The 15,272-nt window shown below is 52.3% G+C and overlaps 1 protein-coding gene across 4 annotated transcripts in view; it reads left to right on the top strand.

Annotated features, from left to right (window-relative positions):
- LOC119967651 (muscular LMNA-interacting protein) overlaps nt 1-15,272 on the top strand; it is a 229,085-nt gene that overhangs the window by 30,002 nt on the left and 183,811 nt on the right. The window contains exon 1 of one of the 4 annotated variants that reach the window (XM_038800452.1): nt 6,071-6,177. The exons of 2 other annotated variants lie outside the window; for them this stretch is intronic. Coding sequence is in view for 1 of the 2 variants with exons in the window: in XM_038800450.1 (XP_038656378.1) it covers nt 14,586-14,669 (84 nt within the window). In the remaining variant the exon portion in view is untranslated. Of the gene's footprint in view, nt 1-6,070; nt 6,178-14,308; nt 14,670-15,272 lie in introns of those variants that run through there. One more of the 4 variants, XM_038800450.1, reaches the window with a different exon arrangement.

Genomic DNA, 15,272 nt, shown 5'->3' on the forward strand with positions numbered 1-15,272 from the left:
AGACCACAAGCCACGGAAATGGCCAGGGATAACCCTCCGGACTCTTAGCGGCCCCACACCATTGAGGAGGGGCTAAATTGCGAAAACATCGGCCTTGCGGCACTGCTATCTTCCACAACATCCATCATCCCAGAGACACTCACCCCGGTGGGCCTATTTAGTGATGAGTCTCCTGGGTCACAGTCTGGTTTGCACATCACAGCTGAGCAGGTACAGCAGGTGGAGGTCGGAGCAACCGAGGGCCCGGACTCGCGGAGGCCAGACCAGGCCCAGGATGCAGCTGGCTCCCAGACATTTTCGGAGTTCCTGGAGTTTCTCAACCCACCCGCACAGCCGATGCCTCAAGAAACCCAGGGAAACAACGACGGGATGAGGGCTTCCTTCCAGACTCTGCAGACGCTGTTAGAGGAGTCAAACCGCGTCCACGAGCAGGGAGTGGTGCCGCTCATGGCAGAGACCCAGTCCAACACCGCACGGGTGGCATCCGCGGTGGAGGCAATGGGACAGGTGAGGCAAGGCATTGGGGTTCATATGCACGCGTCATCCTCGGCCCTGGACAGGGTTGCCCTCTCACAGGCAGCAATGTGCCAGAGGCAAAACGACATTGCCGGTGCCCTGCAGGCCTTGGCCCAGTCTCACCAGGTCATTGGCCAGTCGCAGCAGTCAGTCGCCGAGAGCATCAACCGCCTGACACATGTGCTGGATGGCGTCGTGCACTCACAGGTTGAGATTGCACAGTCCCTGACGGGAATGTCTAACTCCCTGGACTCCGTCTCTGCAAACCTTCGGATCCTGGTGGATACCGTTGCAGGCCTCCAGGACTGGCAGCGCCAGGTGTCGGTGGTGCGACGGGGCACCTCCCCGCTCGCACCTCTGTCCCAAAGTGAGGCCCGGGGGCCACCGGGCTCCCCGAGGGAGGAGGAGGTTTCGGGGCCTGTCCCATTAAGTCCATCACGGGACGTCCCGGAATTCTCGGCCTCCCCCCGTCCCATCCCTGGTGCATCGGGTGGGCAGCAGGCAGAGCAGGGTGCACAATGTCACCCGAGACGCCCGCAGAGCAGCCTGGCCCATCCAGGCCGGGTCGCCCCAGGAAACGCTTGGCCAAGGAGAAACGAGTCGAGGGGGGCGATTCGCAGCAATCCTCCTCCACTCCTGCTGTATCATCTGGGGAATCACTTAGACGTAGTGGTAGGGCCCGTAAGGCAACTAAGATAGACACTGAGTAAGTTGGCACGGGTGAAGGGCACAGTTTAGTTGTAGGGGCTAGGGCACCTGTAAATAATTGTTAACATTAAACGCACTGTTCCACCTTACTTGTAATACCGTGTAATTGTTCCATAGCCACAGGATTTGTGATGGTGACTGAGTGTCGCTGGGGTTGACGAGCGGTGAAACCTCGGTGCCGGGTGTGCAGTCCCTGCCCCTACCCCCTCCCACAGCTAGCCCACGCGGGCACGTGATGGAGTGTCAGTGATGATCTCAGCGGCCACCAAGGTGGATGGTTCAGCTATTGCCATGGGTCAGACTCTCTAACGATTCTGAGCTCACAGCTCATCGCAGAGCGGGCTGTCATCATTCCACATGGCACTGATCACACCCGCTGACACAGCCATCAATGTTGTGCCACACCGTCTGGACCCAGTGGTAAGGGTGATGTCTAAGTGGAGCAGTGTACACTGAGAGGGGGTGGGGGGGGGGGGGTTGTGGTGGTGGAAGTTGTGTGTTGACCCTCTGCACGACTAGCGATGCAGGTGGTGGTTTGGTGTTCAGCGGGGACGTCACATGCGATGCGTGAACCGTGCTGCCACCAAGGCGTCGCGTGCCCGCAGTCCTCGCCGGGTCTGTCGTGCCGCCTCCTGGACATCACCAGCACCTGGGTCGTGTCTGCGTGCTGCGCCCGCCACTCCACCAGCCTCCTCCTCCTCCTCCTCCTCCTCCTACTCCTCCTCCTCCCTCGCCTCCTCCTCCTCCCTCTCCTCCTCCTCCTCCTCCTCTGCGCTGGCACCACTACCACTGGCTTCTCCCTCCGCCTCCTGCAGCAGGTCATCTCCCCTCTGCATCGCGATGTTGTGCAGCGCACAGCAGACCACTACAATGCGAGCGACCCTTTCGGCCTGGTACTGCAGGGCCCCTCCGGAGCGGTCCAGGCACCTGAATCTCATCTTCAGGAGGCCAAGGCAGCGCTCCACCACACCCCTGGTTGCTGCATGGGCCTCGTTGTATCGGGTTTCCGCATTGGTCTGAGGCCTCCGTATAGGCGTCATCAGCCAGGGGCAGGATTCAGGCCCCAGGCATCAACAAGGGGCAGGATTCTCCGACCCCCCGCCGGGTAGGAGAATCGTCAGGGGTCGGCGTGAATCCCGCTCCCGCCGTCCTCCAAATTCTCTGGCCCCCCCAGAAATTGGCCCGGCATGAATTGCGCCGCCCGCCTTGGAGAATGGCGGCCACAGGCGCGACTCAATGGAATCCGGGGCTGCCCGAATTCTCCGGCCCGCGATGGGCCGAAGTCCCACCTGTTTTTTGCCAGACCCGCCGGCGTAGATTAGACTAGGTCCCTTACCGGCGGGATCTGGCGGTGTGGGCGGGCTCCGGGGTCCTGGGGAGGGGGGGGGGGGTGCGGGGTGATCTAGCCCTGTGGGGTGCCCCCACAGTGGCCTGGCCCGCGATCGGGGCCCACTGATCAGCCGGCGGGCCTGTGCCGTGGGGGCACTCTTTTCTATGCGCTGGCCGTGTCAGCCTCCGCGATGGCCGACGCGAAGGTGAACCCCCCCCCCCCGCGCATGTGTAGGGTTGACATCAGCAGCCGCTGACGCTCCAGTGCATGCACGGACACGCGCCGGCCGGCAGTGTCCCTTTGGTCCCGGCTGGCGTGGTGCCAAATGCCTTCCACGCCAGCCGGTGGGGCGCAAACCACTCCGGTGCCATCCTAGCCCCTGAAGGTGCGGAGGATCCGCACCTGAGGATTCCACATCTTTGGGGCGGGCCAACGCCGGAGTGGTTAACGCCACTCTGTCCCGCTGGGACCCCCCCATCCCCCCGGGACACCCCTGCCCTGCCCCGCCGGGTACGAGAGAATCCCGCCCAAGAACTTCAAGTTAGCCAGAACCTCTTAAAGGAGAGGTGTGTGCTGAGTGCAGACAACACGAAGACATGTGGAAAGAGAAATAGTTGCAGAAATGGCTGAGAAGATAGAAAGATTTGTATTGGAGGCCCTTTCAACAATCCATCCATTCCTGGTATTAGTGAGCCCCATTTGTGACTCCTCAGACATTGAAGCAGTCCATCTCCAAATACAGCAAGACCTGGACAATATCCAGGCTTGGGCTGACAAATGGCAAGTTACATTCGAGTCACACAAGCGGCAGGCAATGACACCCTGGGGGCATCAGAAACTGACTGGACTAGCCATAGTAATACTGCGGCTACCAAAATAGGGCAAAGGCTAGGAATCCTGTGGCGAGTTACTCACCTCCTGACTCCCCAAAGCCTGTCCATCATTTACAAGGCACAAGTCAGGAGTGTAATGGAATACTCTCCATTTACTTGGATGAGTGCAGCTCCAACAACACTCAAGAAGCTCGACACTATACAGCACAAAACAGCACGCTTGAATGCTACCCCTTCCACAAATATTCAATTCCTCCATTATCGACAGCAGTGGCAGCCGTGTGTACCATCTGCAGGATACACTGCAGTAACTCACCAAGGTTCCTTAGGCAGCACCTTCCAAACCCACTACCATCTAGAACAGGAGTTCTCAACCTTTTTTAACCCATGGACCCCTTTTCCTCTTAATTTTTTTTGTGGACCCCCATAGCCGTTCCTAATCCTTATATTTTGTCCGATGACTAAAGTCCATCTACCTTACCGTGAGGGTTGGAAACGGATTAGCGGTATTTTCGTACCTTGCCAAACTTATTCTAATATGAAAAGTAATGAAAAAAACTTTTTACTGACTAAATTGAATTAAATTACTCTAAAAATAACCAATTCATATCAAATATACACAGTTTCTAGTGATTACTGTGTTAAATCATTCATTAAACTTGTCAAGGAGAAACGATGGGTGATTTTCACCTCCGTTTGTTCTAGGTAACTTTAAATTTACGACACTGTCAAATGTAAAGTTTTTTTCTTCTACTTGATTGCCATAAACAATTCATAGCTACATGAATATTTCTACTTTTAGTATTTTAATATGGTGTAGATTACTGTAAAAATTTAATTCTCAGTAATAACAATAGTTCTGAAGTAGAATTGCTCTATGGACCACTAAAATATCACTGTGGACCCCCAATTCGGTATTTTTTTTGTGTGGACCCCCAGTAATGTTACATGGACCCCCAGGGGACCATGTGGACCCCGGTTGAGAACCACTGATCTAGAAGGACAAGAGCAACAGATTTGTGGGAACAGCACCCTCCAAGTGCTGTCACCATCCTGTCTTCGAAATATATAGCTGTTTCTATCACTGTCGCTGGGTCAAAATCTGGGAATTCCCTCTCCAACAGCACTGCGGGTGTACCTACATCTCGGGGACTGCAGCGGTTCAAGAAGGCAGCTCACCACCGCGTTCTGAAGGTTAAATGGAGAGGGGCAATAAATGCTAGCCTCACCAGCGATGCTCAAATCCCATAAATAGATTAAAAATCTGCTCTGAACTGCATCCAACACCATTTACATCTTTCCTTAAATGAGGAGACCAATACTGTGCACAACACTCTAGATGCGGTCTCACCAACATCCTGTACAACTGAAGCAGAACCTCCCTACTTTTGTAATCAATTCCCCTCACAATAAACAATAACATTCTACTAGCTTTCCTAATTACTTGCACTAAAACATACAGATCTCTTCACATCCTTGAGCTCTGCACTCTCTCACCATTTCGATAATAAGCTTTTTTGTTCACCTGCTAAAATGGACAATTTCACATTTGCCAACATTATACTCCATTTGCTAGGTTTGTGCCCACTCACTTAACCCATCAATGTCCCTTTGTAGCTTCCTTACATCCTCTTCACCAATTTACTTTCCAACCTATCCTTGTGTCATCAGCAAATTTAGCATCCGCACCTTCAGTCCCTTCAACCAAGTCATTTATATATATTGTAAACAGTTGAGGTCCCAGCACTGATCTTTGTGGCACCCAATCATTACATCCTGCCCCCCAGAAAAAGACCCATTCAAACCAACTCCCTGTTTCCTGACAGCACACCAATATGTTACGCAATAACCTCCTCCTCCTCTGACTATACTTGCTTCACTCGTTGCTGCCCATGTAGTGGTCAGAGTCAGTCTCTTACAATGGTGCCGTGGCCAGATGAGGAATGATAGGATTTCTCCCCTCTTTTTCCACCTCTTGGTTGGCTGGAATAGGTATTTTAAAAGAGAATTTGCTGACCGATTCAGTGCATTGAACCGTTTAAGTGCTGTGACTGTAAAAGGCACAGGGAGGCAAGGTTTCTTGGAATATAATGGTGACCATGCAAACATTGATGATTGTTGTAGAAAAAAGACAGATGGCTCACTGATGCCCTTTAGGCCAGGGAGAGGAATATGCCGTCCTCTCGTCTGGCCTGCATCTGATGCCAGACCCACAGTAATGTGATTGGCTTTAAGTTCCCTCTGAAATGGCCCAGCATGCCACTCAATTCAGTGACGGTTAAGGATTGACAACAAATGCTGTCTGGAGGGAGCCCGGTGCATAAAAGTTGAGGCCTGGTCTTTAATAGTTACAGAGAATGCTGCCCAGGGCCTGGTTTGAAGCTCGGGTCTGAAATAGGTGACGGATTGTCATGACAACCTCCTATGTGAGGCAAAACCTCCTCATACTTTGTTTCACAGTGAAATCATGTAGGAATGTTCCCTGAATATCCACTGCTGGTCCGAACCTCTGCTCAGTGTTCTCCTCCTCCTCCTTGTGAGATATTTTCCTGCTCTCTGCTGTCCTCCTCGTGGCTTTCCCCTCATTCTTCCGCCCAAAAGGCAGCCTCACCAGATCACCCAAGACTGTAGCGGAACTGTTGAGAAGGCAGCAACAAAGAAAAACCAATGCAACCCCTGTGCAACCTTCTTCTCCGCAGTCGCCGTTAACTTACCAGCATCATGGACGCACCAAAAGACTAAACCTGGGAGTCCATTGTCAGCCAGAAATGAGGAACCAGAACTGAATCAGTAAGTTTTATGCACTTTTTAATAGCAATAGCGATGGTTCTTTCCTGCCTGTTCACGCCACAAGGTGTGGGTGAGTTAAGCACCCACTTTTTCAGCACATGACAGGTCAGATTCAGGTACATACAAAAATCCGAAATGGGCCCTCAACAGATGTGGGAACCTTGGGCGGGATTCTCTAATCCTGCGGCAGTGTCCAAGCTGTCGTAAACGCCGTCGCGTTTTACAACGGCGTGAATGGACCGCTGCCAGGACTAATTCTGGCCCCTACAGGGGGCCAGCATGGCAGTGGAGCAGTTCGCGCTGCTCCAGATGCCGATCCCAGCGTGAACTGTACGCACATGCGCAGTGGCACCAGCGCCAACGTGCACATGCGCAGTGGCCTCCTTCAACATGCCGGCCCCGTGCAACATGGCGCAGGACTACAGGGGGCGGCGCGTAGGAAAGGAGGCCCCCCCGCCAGAGAGGCTGGCCCAACGATTGGTGGGCCCCGATCACAGGCCAGGCCACATCGGAGGCGTCCCCCGGGGTCGGCCCCCCCCCCACCCACACCCCACAGGCCGGCACCCAACCCTTCAAAGCCGAGGTCTTGCCGGCCCAGAGCAGGTTAGAATGGCGCCGGCGGGAATCGTTTTTTTTCTTACGGCCACTCGGCCCATCTGGGCCAGAGAGTCGGCGAGCCGGCCGTGTAGAGCGGCCCGCGTCCGGAGCCATGCCAACCACGCCAGCGCGCTATGCGGAGAATCGTGTGCCGGCGTCGGGGCGTGGTCCCGCCCCTTATTTATGAACATTATTCATTGCTTTGAATGGTTCGACATGTTCTCTGGGTACAAGTGAAGGAGCCTGATCCAACATAGTGGGTGGTGCACCCCTCGCTTCAAATTGATATCTACTGATATGAGACAATGAGGTATCATTTGGTGACGATTACTGAGACATGGTTGCAAGGAGGCCAAGTCTGGGAGTTGAATGCCCAAGGATACTCAGGGTGGCCTCCAACCTAGTAGGATTTGCCGCCGGGCAATCAGAGTGGCAAAGGCCATGACATCTGCCCCCTTCCCCTCTAGCAGCTCCTGGCAGCTCTGAAATACCGAAAATCGCTACCAAAAGACATCCTTTGTTCATCCTGAGTTCGCAATTTAGCCAGCTGCATATTTTGGCAACTGAGCAAATGAGTGGAACTCCTTCTGTACAAAGTCCTGCACCTGCATATACCTGAATTTACTCCCCCTCTGCAGCTTGAACTTCCCCTGCAACTCCTCTAGCCTTGTAAACCTGCCCTCTATGAACAGGTCCCTTACCCACTCTACTCCTTTCCTATCCCAGCTCCTGCATGTCACGTCTACCTCTGCTGTAACAAACCTCTGATTCACACATATTGGGGGTCATACCGACATACCCCTATACCAAACTGCCGCCTCAGTTGGTTCCATATCTTGAGGACAACACCACAACAGCCCTGTTGGTATACCTATCCTGGGGGAATGGGAGGGAGGCCATCGCCAGGGCCCTTAAGCACCCCCTCACAGAGGAGGCCTCCTCCACCTGTCTGCACTCTGACACCATCTCCAGTGTCTCACCCTCTCCACATTTGCCGCCCAATAGTAATACAGCAGGTTTGGACATGCCAGCAATCCTCCCCCCCAAAAAATAGCTATCCAAAATTAATGTATCCACCCCCGAAAGAACACCTTTGGAAGGAATATCAGAAGGGACTGAAAAACAAATGAAACTTCGGCAAAATGTTCACTTATACAGTCAGTACCCTCCCCACCAAAGACAGCAGCAGTGCATCCCAGCTCTTCAAATCTCCTTTTACCCCTCTATCAAACTGGCCTAATTCCACTTATGCATCATCGCCCAGTCATGTGCCGCCTGAATACCAGGTACTAAAACTTTAATTTGGCCAGCTTAAATGGTAAGGCACCCAAATTCACACTCCTACAGGAATTTTGCCACATTCAGTTTGTACCTGGAAAAAGTGCCAAACGTCCCTCGCAGGTCCATTATTTTCCCATATACCTCAGCGGGTTTGAAACATATAGCAGCCGATCATCAGCGTACGATGACACCCCATGCTCCCTACCACCCCTTACAATGCCCTTACACTCCCTCGATGCCCGAAGTAGAATAGCCAAAGGCTCAATAGCCGACGTAAATATCAGTCGGGACAGCATGAATCCATGTCTTGCGCCCCTATGAAGCCTAACATACGGGCAGTACAGTGTCACCGTGCTTAGCACTGCTGCCTTGCAGAAGCGGGTTCAATTCCGGCCTCGTGTGGCTGTGTGGAGTTTGTATGTTTACCCCGTGTCTGCGTGGGTTTCATTTGGGTGCTCACGTTTCCTCCCACAGTCCAAAGATGTGCAGATTAGGTGGATTGGCCGTGCTGAATTACCCCTTAGTGTCCAGAAGGTTAGGTGAAGTTACTGGGAAATGGGGATAGGGTGGAGGCATGGGCTTTCCAAGGGCCAGTTCTGACTCAATGGGGCGAATGGCCTCCTTCTGCACGACTTCATTGTGTTTGTCCTGACACTTTACATGAGGGCGGCATACAGCAAACGCACCCATGAAACGAACGTTGGCCCAAACCCAAACCGGCTCAGGATCTCAAACAGGTACCTCCATTCTAACCGGACAAAAGGCTTCTCCACATCCATTGATATAATAACTTAACCCTTAATGGAGTCATTACCACATACATCAGCCTCCTGATGTTGCTCAAAAACTACTGCCCCTTAACAAAACCTGTCTGTTGCAAATACCCTAATAAAAATATTTAATTAAAAAAAAAACCTGTCTGATCCTCAGAGGCTACCTCTGGCACACACCCCTCCAACCGCCTCGCCAACAACTTAGCCAGCAACTCCACATCAGTATTCAGCAGGGAGATGGTCCTATAAGGCCTATGCTCTGTTGGGCCTTTCTCCTTTGGAATCAAAGAGATTGATGTTGCGCAAGCGTGACTGCCAACTCCCCCTGCGCCAGCGAGGCATTATATACCCCAGGAGATGGGCGCCAACTCTTCCGAAAACCGTTTATAAAATTCTACCAGAATGCCACCCGACCCCAGTGCCCTCCCCGACTGCATAAACGCAACACACTCCATTATCTCCTGCAATCACAATGATGCCTCCAATCCCTGCCTCCTTCCCTTCTCCACCTGCGGGAATACCAGCCCATCTTACAAAATGTCGCATCCTCCCTGCCCGCGGATCAGATCTATACACCCCCCGATAGAATGCCTCATTAATTTTCTCCGGCGTCGTCACTAAACCTCCTCCCTCATCCCTCACCTGCACAATCTCCCATGTGGCCGCCTGTCACCTCAACTGGTGGGCTAGCAGCTGACTAGCCTTCTCATATTCATTTTGAAATTTTTTTTTAGAGTACCCAATTGTTTTTACCCACTAGTCAGGCTGCTGAGTACCATTGGTCCACTTCTACAATGGCATCCACCAACCTCTGTCTCTCTGCCCTCTCAACTTTGTCTCTATGGGGTTTGTGAGATATAGCCTCCCCCCATTCCACCGCCTTCAATGCCTCCCAAAGTATGGAAGGCGAGACCTCACTGTTCTGGTTCCAGCTCCACATAGCCCTTTATCCACCGAGACCAGCTCCTCATCGAACTTTCTATCCACCAGGAGCACTGAAACAAACCTCCACGTGGGTCTCTGAGCCCGGTCCTTTTTGAACCTCACATTCACGCGTGGCCCAAAATCACCATCGCTGCATATTCCGCCCCCATAATCCTCGAGAATATAGACTTCCCCAGCACAAAAATATCATACCGGGGTATATCCGATATAGATGGGAGAAGAAGGAAAACCCCTTCTCTCCCGGATCCCTAAACCTCCACGGATCCATCCCCCTTCCCCCAAATCTGGTCCATAAATACCCCCAGTTCCTTTGCCATACCTGACTGGCCACTGACTTGGGGCTCAACCTATCCGTCCTGGGGTCTAACACACAATTGAAATGCCCCCCATTATCAACTGTTGCGAATCCAAGTCCAGGATGGACGCTAACATCTTCTTAACAAAGTCTGCCTTGTCCTAATTGGGCGCATACACATTTACTAAAACTGGCACCCCCACCAAGACTGCTCACCCTCACGAACCTCCTTCCTGGATCCTGCACCTCCCTGGCCACCACAAATACCACCGAACAGGTGCCACTGAACAGGTTTGCAACCCCTATCGACTTGGAGTCAAACCCCAAGGGGAACATCTGACCTACCCACCGCTTTCTTGGCTGCATTTGTTCTTTCACCCACAGGTGTGTCTCCTGAAGGATGACCACAACTGCCATCAAACTTTGTAAGTGCACAAACACCCGGACGGTTTAACTGGACCATTCAGCCCTCGCACGTTCCACGTCACTATCCTCACCAGGGGTTTCTCAACAACCCCCCCACCCCCCCTCTATTAAGGTCCGCCATCCCCGCCTAATTCAAATCTTTCCCTGCCATCCAGCTGTCCTCTACTCTGCGCCCACCCAAAATGGTCAGCTCTTCCATCCTCTTCTGCACCCAGCCGAAAAATCACATGCGTCACCAGCGTCCTGCCCCCCAAACTCCTCCCTCTCTCCCCTTAACCCCTCTATTCCGCCCCACTCCCTTCTGCTTCTATTTACTAGCATCTATTGCTAGCATGGAAGCTCCCACATGGAGATCCCAAAGAACCCTGCCGAAGCCACCCCTCCCCCTACGCTGCTTCCCCCCACCTCCCTCTTTCGGAAAGTCCCTACCCAGGTTCCCCCATGAGAAACACCCCCACCCTCCTCCCAGCTCCAATAGGAGAAAGAAACCTAAAACGTGGAACCATTCCCTCAGCGACCAAAGCAAAGGCAAGGCCAACATGTGCAAAAAAAAAGGCACTTACAAAACGTGTACGTACATATTGAGACAAAAACAGAAACGTTCCCACCATTAACCCCGACCCATGTTCCTTGACAAAGTCATTCACCTCCTCTGGCATCGTCAAATAATGTTCTTTGCCCTTGAAATTCACCCAGAGTTTGGCCAGGTACAACATCCCAAACTGGATGTTGCTCCGAAAGAGTGCCGCCTTGGCCTTGTTAAAACCCGCCTGCCATTTAGCCAGGTTAGACCCCATGTCCTAGTAAATTCGGATCTGATTCCCCTCCCAGCTACAGTCTAATGTCAACTTCGCCCACCTCAGAATCCTCCTTTTCCTGAAACTTGTACTTTCGGACGATCACCGCCTGTGGCAGCTGTCCAGCTATCAGCCTTTGTCGTAGAGACCGGTGGGCATGATCCACATCTGGGGACTTCTCAAAAAACCCTCTCCTCGACCAGTTTCCTGAACATCCTCGATACGTGGACAGTGGCACTTGTTCCCTCCACCCCTTCCGGCAGCCCTACAATTTGTAAATCTTGCTGCCTGGACCGATTCTCCTGGTCATCCACGTTCGCATTCAGCACCTTGCAAGGCCTCTTCCAACATCGCCACCTCGGCCTCCAAAGACACAATCCAGACACTGCGGTTTGTCACTGCCCTTTCCACCCCTTGGATCATCACATTTTGTGACTCCAAGCGCTTCTCCGCCCACCCCAAAGTTCAGCAAAGAGGGGCTACTGCTTCACAATCATCCTGGGCCAGTTCTCGTACATCTCTTTCCAATGGTTCCCCAACTCCCCCTTGATAAAATCCATCAACAGGCGGTATGGTAGGCGATGATGACGCTCCCAACTCCGCCATTCTTTCAGTTACTGCACCACGCGGATCCTCAACCTCCTGAGCCAAGGCTTTATTCGACTTTTGACTCGTGAAGTAGCCCGTCGACATTCAACTTGGAGGAGAAGCCAACTCCCTCCACTTATTCTGCACTTTTTAACAAGCAAAATTCCCATTAACTGGGCAGAAACGGCCAAAACCAAAGCCTCCAGCAGGAGCCACCGTGAGTTCGAGCGATCAGCCCATGGCTGCCACCGGAAGTCTCGATTGTTAGGTTTTTAATTAGTAGCGGGATGAGTGTTAACGGGGAGTGGGCAGGAAGGTGGAGATGAGGCTGCGATGAGGTAAAGCATGATCGTATTGAATGGCAGGGGAAGCTCGAGGGGCTGAATTGCCCAATCCTGCTCCCAGTTCTTATACTCTCATGTTCCTATTGTGGAATAATCTCAATTTGAATGTATTGTTCAATGACCAGCTGAAATAAGTGTGATGACAGGATGATAATTCGATAATAAACGCCATCAGGAATTTGGTATGAGACATGAAATCACTAGTAAAATACAGGTTCAAAAGATATTGATCATGCAAATTAATTGTGGGATGTGAGCGCATGGATACTTCACATGGTCACATATTTGAGCTAATCTGTGGCGTTGGTTGATGAGGTGTATCGATTCTCTTCTTTAAATGCCGAGTATTAGCCATACATAGCCTGCGTCGGCCTTTTGATGTATTCGCTCAGTTATGTCCAGTAGAGAATTGGAACAAGCAAGCAGAATTTCCATCAATAGAAACTAATCACTGTGGGAAGTGTCTGTCGGCTGCCAGCCGTTGTAAATCTCCGGCTGAGTCTGTTGGGGAAAGAGCATACTATCAAAATCAGAAAACCAATTAGGAACTCGCCGCCTTTCTTCTTGGAGAGTATTGCGAGCATTTTCAGGTGGAAACAAAAAGTGGATGAGATGGAGGTGGTCATGTTGAAACTGTATACAGCGTTCTCTGGTATGAGTGCACTTTGAGAACAGTGCCCACTGCTGGTTACTGAGGTACAAGAGACGGAGAGAGATTCAAGCACTGGAGGCAATTCACACATGAGGCTGCCCTCTTGGGTAAGACTCATATCAGGAAATTTGAGAGAACTTTTTAATGCCTCTCCAAATGACACAAATGAAAGGTTATTTTATAGAGAAAGTATTATCAGAAAATTATTAGAAAATTCCTTCAAGCTAAATTGCTACATCATGGTAAGGAAATGACTTAAAATGAGAGAGATATTTTCTCAAGGCCTCTGTACCTGCTTGATTACTGATCAGATTAACGGAGTGTTTTCTTGCAGATTGATGTAGCGTCCATGTTGCAATTTGACAAGGAAAGCCAGCTTCCATTTTGAATCCAGGTATTTTTAAAATGTAGTATGGACATGAAGGTATAAATGTCTCTTAATTCACGGAAAAACCTCACCCTTTGTCACTGTGGTGAATGTATTCACCAGAATGTATTCATTCGCCTGTGTAACCTTTAACCTTTAAGGATTGAGCTGGAACCCTGGTGGGCTCCGCCTCTGGCTCCGCCCCGCCAGGACGGTATATAGTCATGTGCCCAGTGGGTGGCGCTCATTTGTACAGAAGTCACTGGCAGGCTAGTTCTTTGTGTAATAAAGCCTTTGTTCCCTTGTTCATATGGTCTCGCTGTGGATTGATGGTATATCAATTTATTACACAAACAACGTCACTATGGACGCCGCTCTCAAGCCAGAAAAACTCGACTTAGACGTCCGTGCCCCAGGAGCCAAGGGGATCTTCTCTCACTGGCTCCGCTGCTTCGAGGCCTACCTCAGCTCCTCCGAAGCGCCTATCCCCGAAGCTTGCAAGCTGCACCTCCTCCATGGCCGGGAGAGCCATTGAATTTCAGTTTTGATCGAAAAGGCGGCCACGTACAAGGCAGCGGTCGCAATTCTGAAGAAGTGCTTCATCAAGCCTGTGAACAAGGTGTTTGCGTGGCATCTGCTCACTACCCACCGGCAGCGCGCAGGAGAATCTCTGGACGAATATCTGGAAAACCTGACCCTACTCGCCAGAAACTGTAATTATCAAGACGTGACAGCTGTGGAGCACATGAAGCTGCAGATCTGGGACACCTATGTGGCTGGGGTCCGCTCTAATTACGTCAGGCAGCGACTGCTGGAAAACGGGGCTATCGACCTGCAGGACACGGTAAAACTAGCCACCTCATTAGAGGTGGCCTACCAGAGCATCAGCGCGTTCCCCGCGGACATAGCGAGCCCCACGTGGGCCTCGCCAGTGCAGATGTTGCCAGACCCGGCCACGCCACAGGCCTGTGTCGCGCGGCTGCCCGCCCAGACGTGGGGACCGTCGTGCTACTACTGCGGCCAGAGCCAGAGTAGCGTTGCCCAGCCCGCTCCGTGACATGCAGTGACTGCGGCAAAAAGGGTCACTTCGCCAGAGTCTGTCTGGCTAGATCGAAAGCCCAGAAGCGCAAAGCTCCTCAGGCCTGACCCATGGACTCACAGGCCCGCAGACCCCGTAATGCGGCTGCGTTCCTGCCGGAAATGTCCCCTTCAGACGCGTCATCAGCCACGTGCGACTCGTGGGGGCCGCCATTTTATGACCCAGATTCCTCCGACTACACTGATTACCCGCAGCTCGGCGCCGTCCCCTCGACCAGTCGTGGCTGAAGCACCTGAGGAGTTCCATGATGGTCGTCCGAGTCAATGGGCTCAAGACCCCCTGTCTCTTCGACTCCGGGAGCACGGAGAGCTTCGTACACCCTGAAACAGTAAGGCGCTGCTCCCTTCGCATCTACCCCGCATGTCAAACGATCTCCCTCGCCTCCGGATCCCGTTCGGTCCGAATCCGGGGGTACTGTGTCGCGCACCTCGCGACACAGGGCGCTGAGTATGCCCATTTTAAGCTGTATGTCCTCCCTCACCTCTGCGCCCCTCTACTGCTTGCACTCGACTTCCAATGCAGTCACCAAAGCCTGACCCTGAAGTTTGGCGTACCCTTACGGGGGTACGGTAGCAGGGGGCCTCATGGTAGCATGGGGGCCTCACGGTAGCATAGTGGTTAGCATCAATGCTTCACAGCTCCAGGGTCCCAGGTTCGATTCCCGGCTGGGTCACTGTCTGTGTGGAGTCTGCACGTCCTCCCCGTGTGTGCGTGGGTTTCCTCCGGGTGCTCCGGTTTCCTCCCACAGTCCAAAGATGTGCGGGTTAGGTGGATTGGCCATGCTAAATTGCCCGTAGTGTAAGGTTAATGGGCGGATTGTTGGGTTACGGGTATACGGGTTACGTGGGTTTAAGTAGGGTGATCATTGCTCGGCACAACATCGAGGGCCGAAGGGCCTGTTCTGTGCTGTACTGTTCTATGTTCTATGTTC

This window comes from Scyliorhinus canicula, chromosome 6, assembly GCF_902713615.1.
Source record: "Scyliorhinus canicula chromosome 6, sScyCan1.1, whole genome shotgun sequence".
NCBI lineage: Eukaryota > Metazoa > Chordata > Chondrichthyes > Carcharhiniformes > Scyliorhinidae > Scyliorhinus > Scyliorhinus canicula.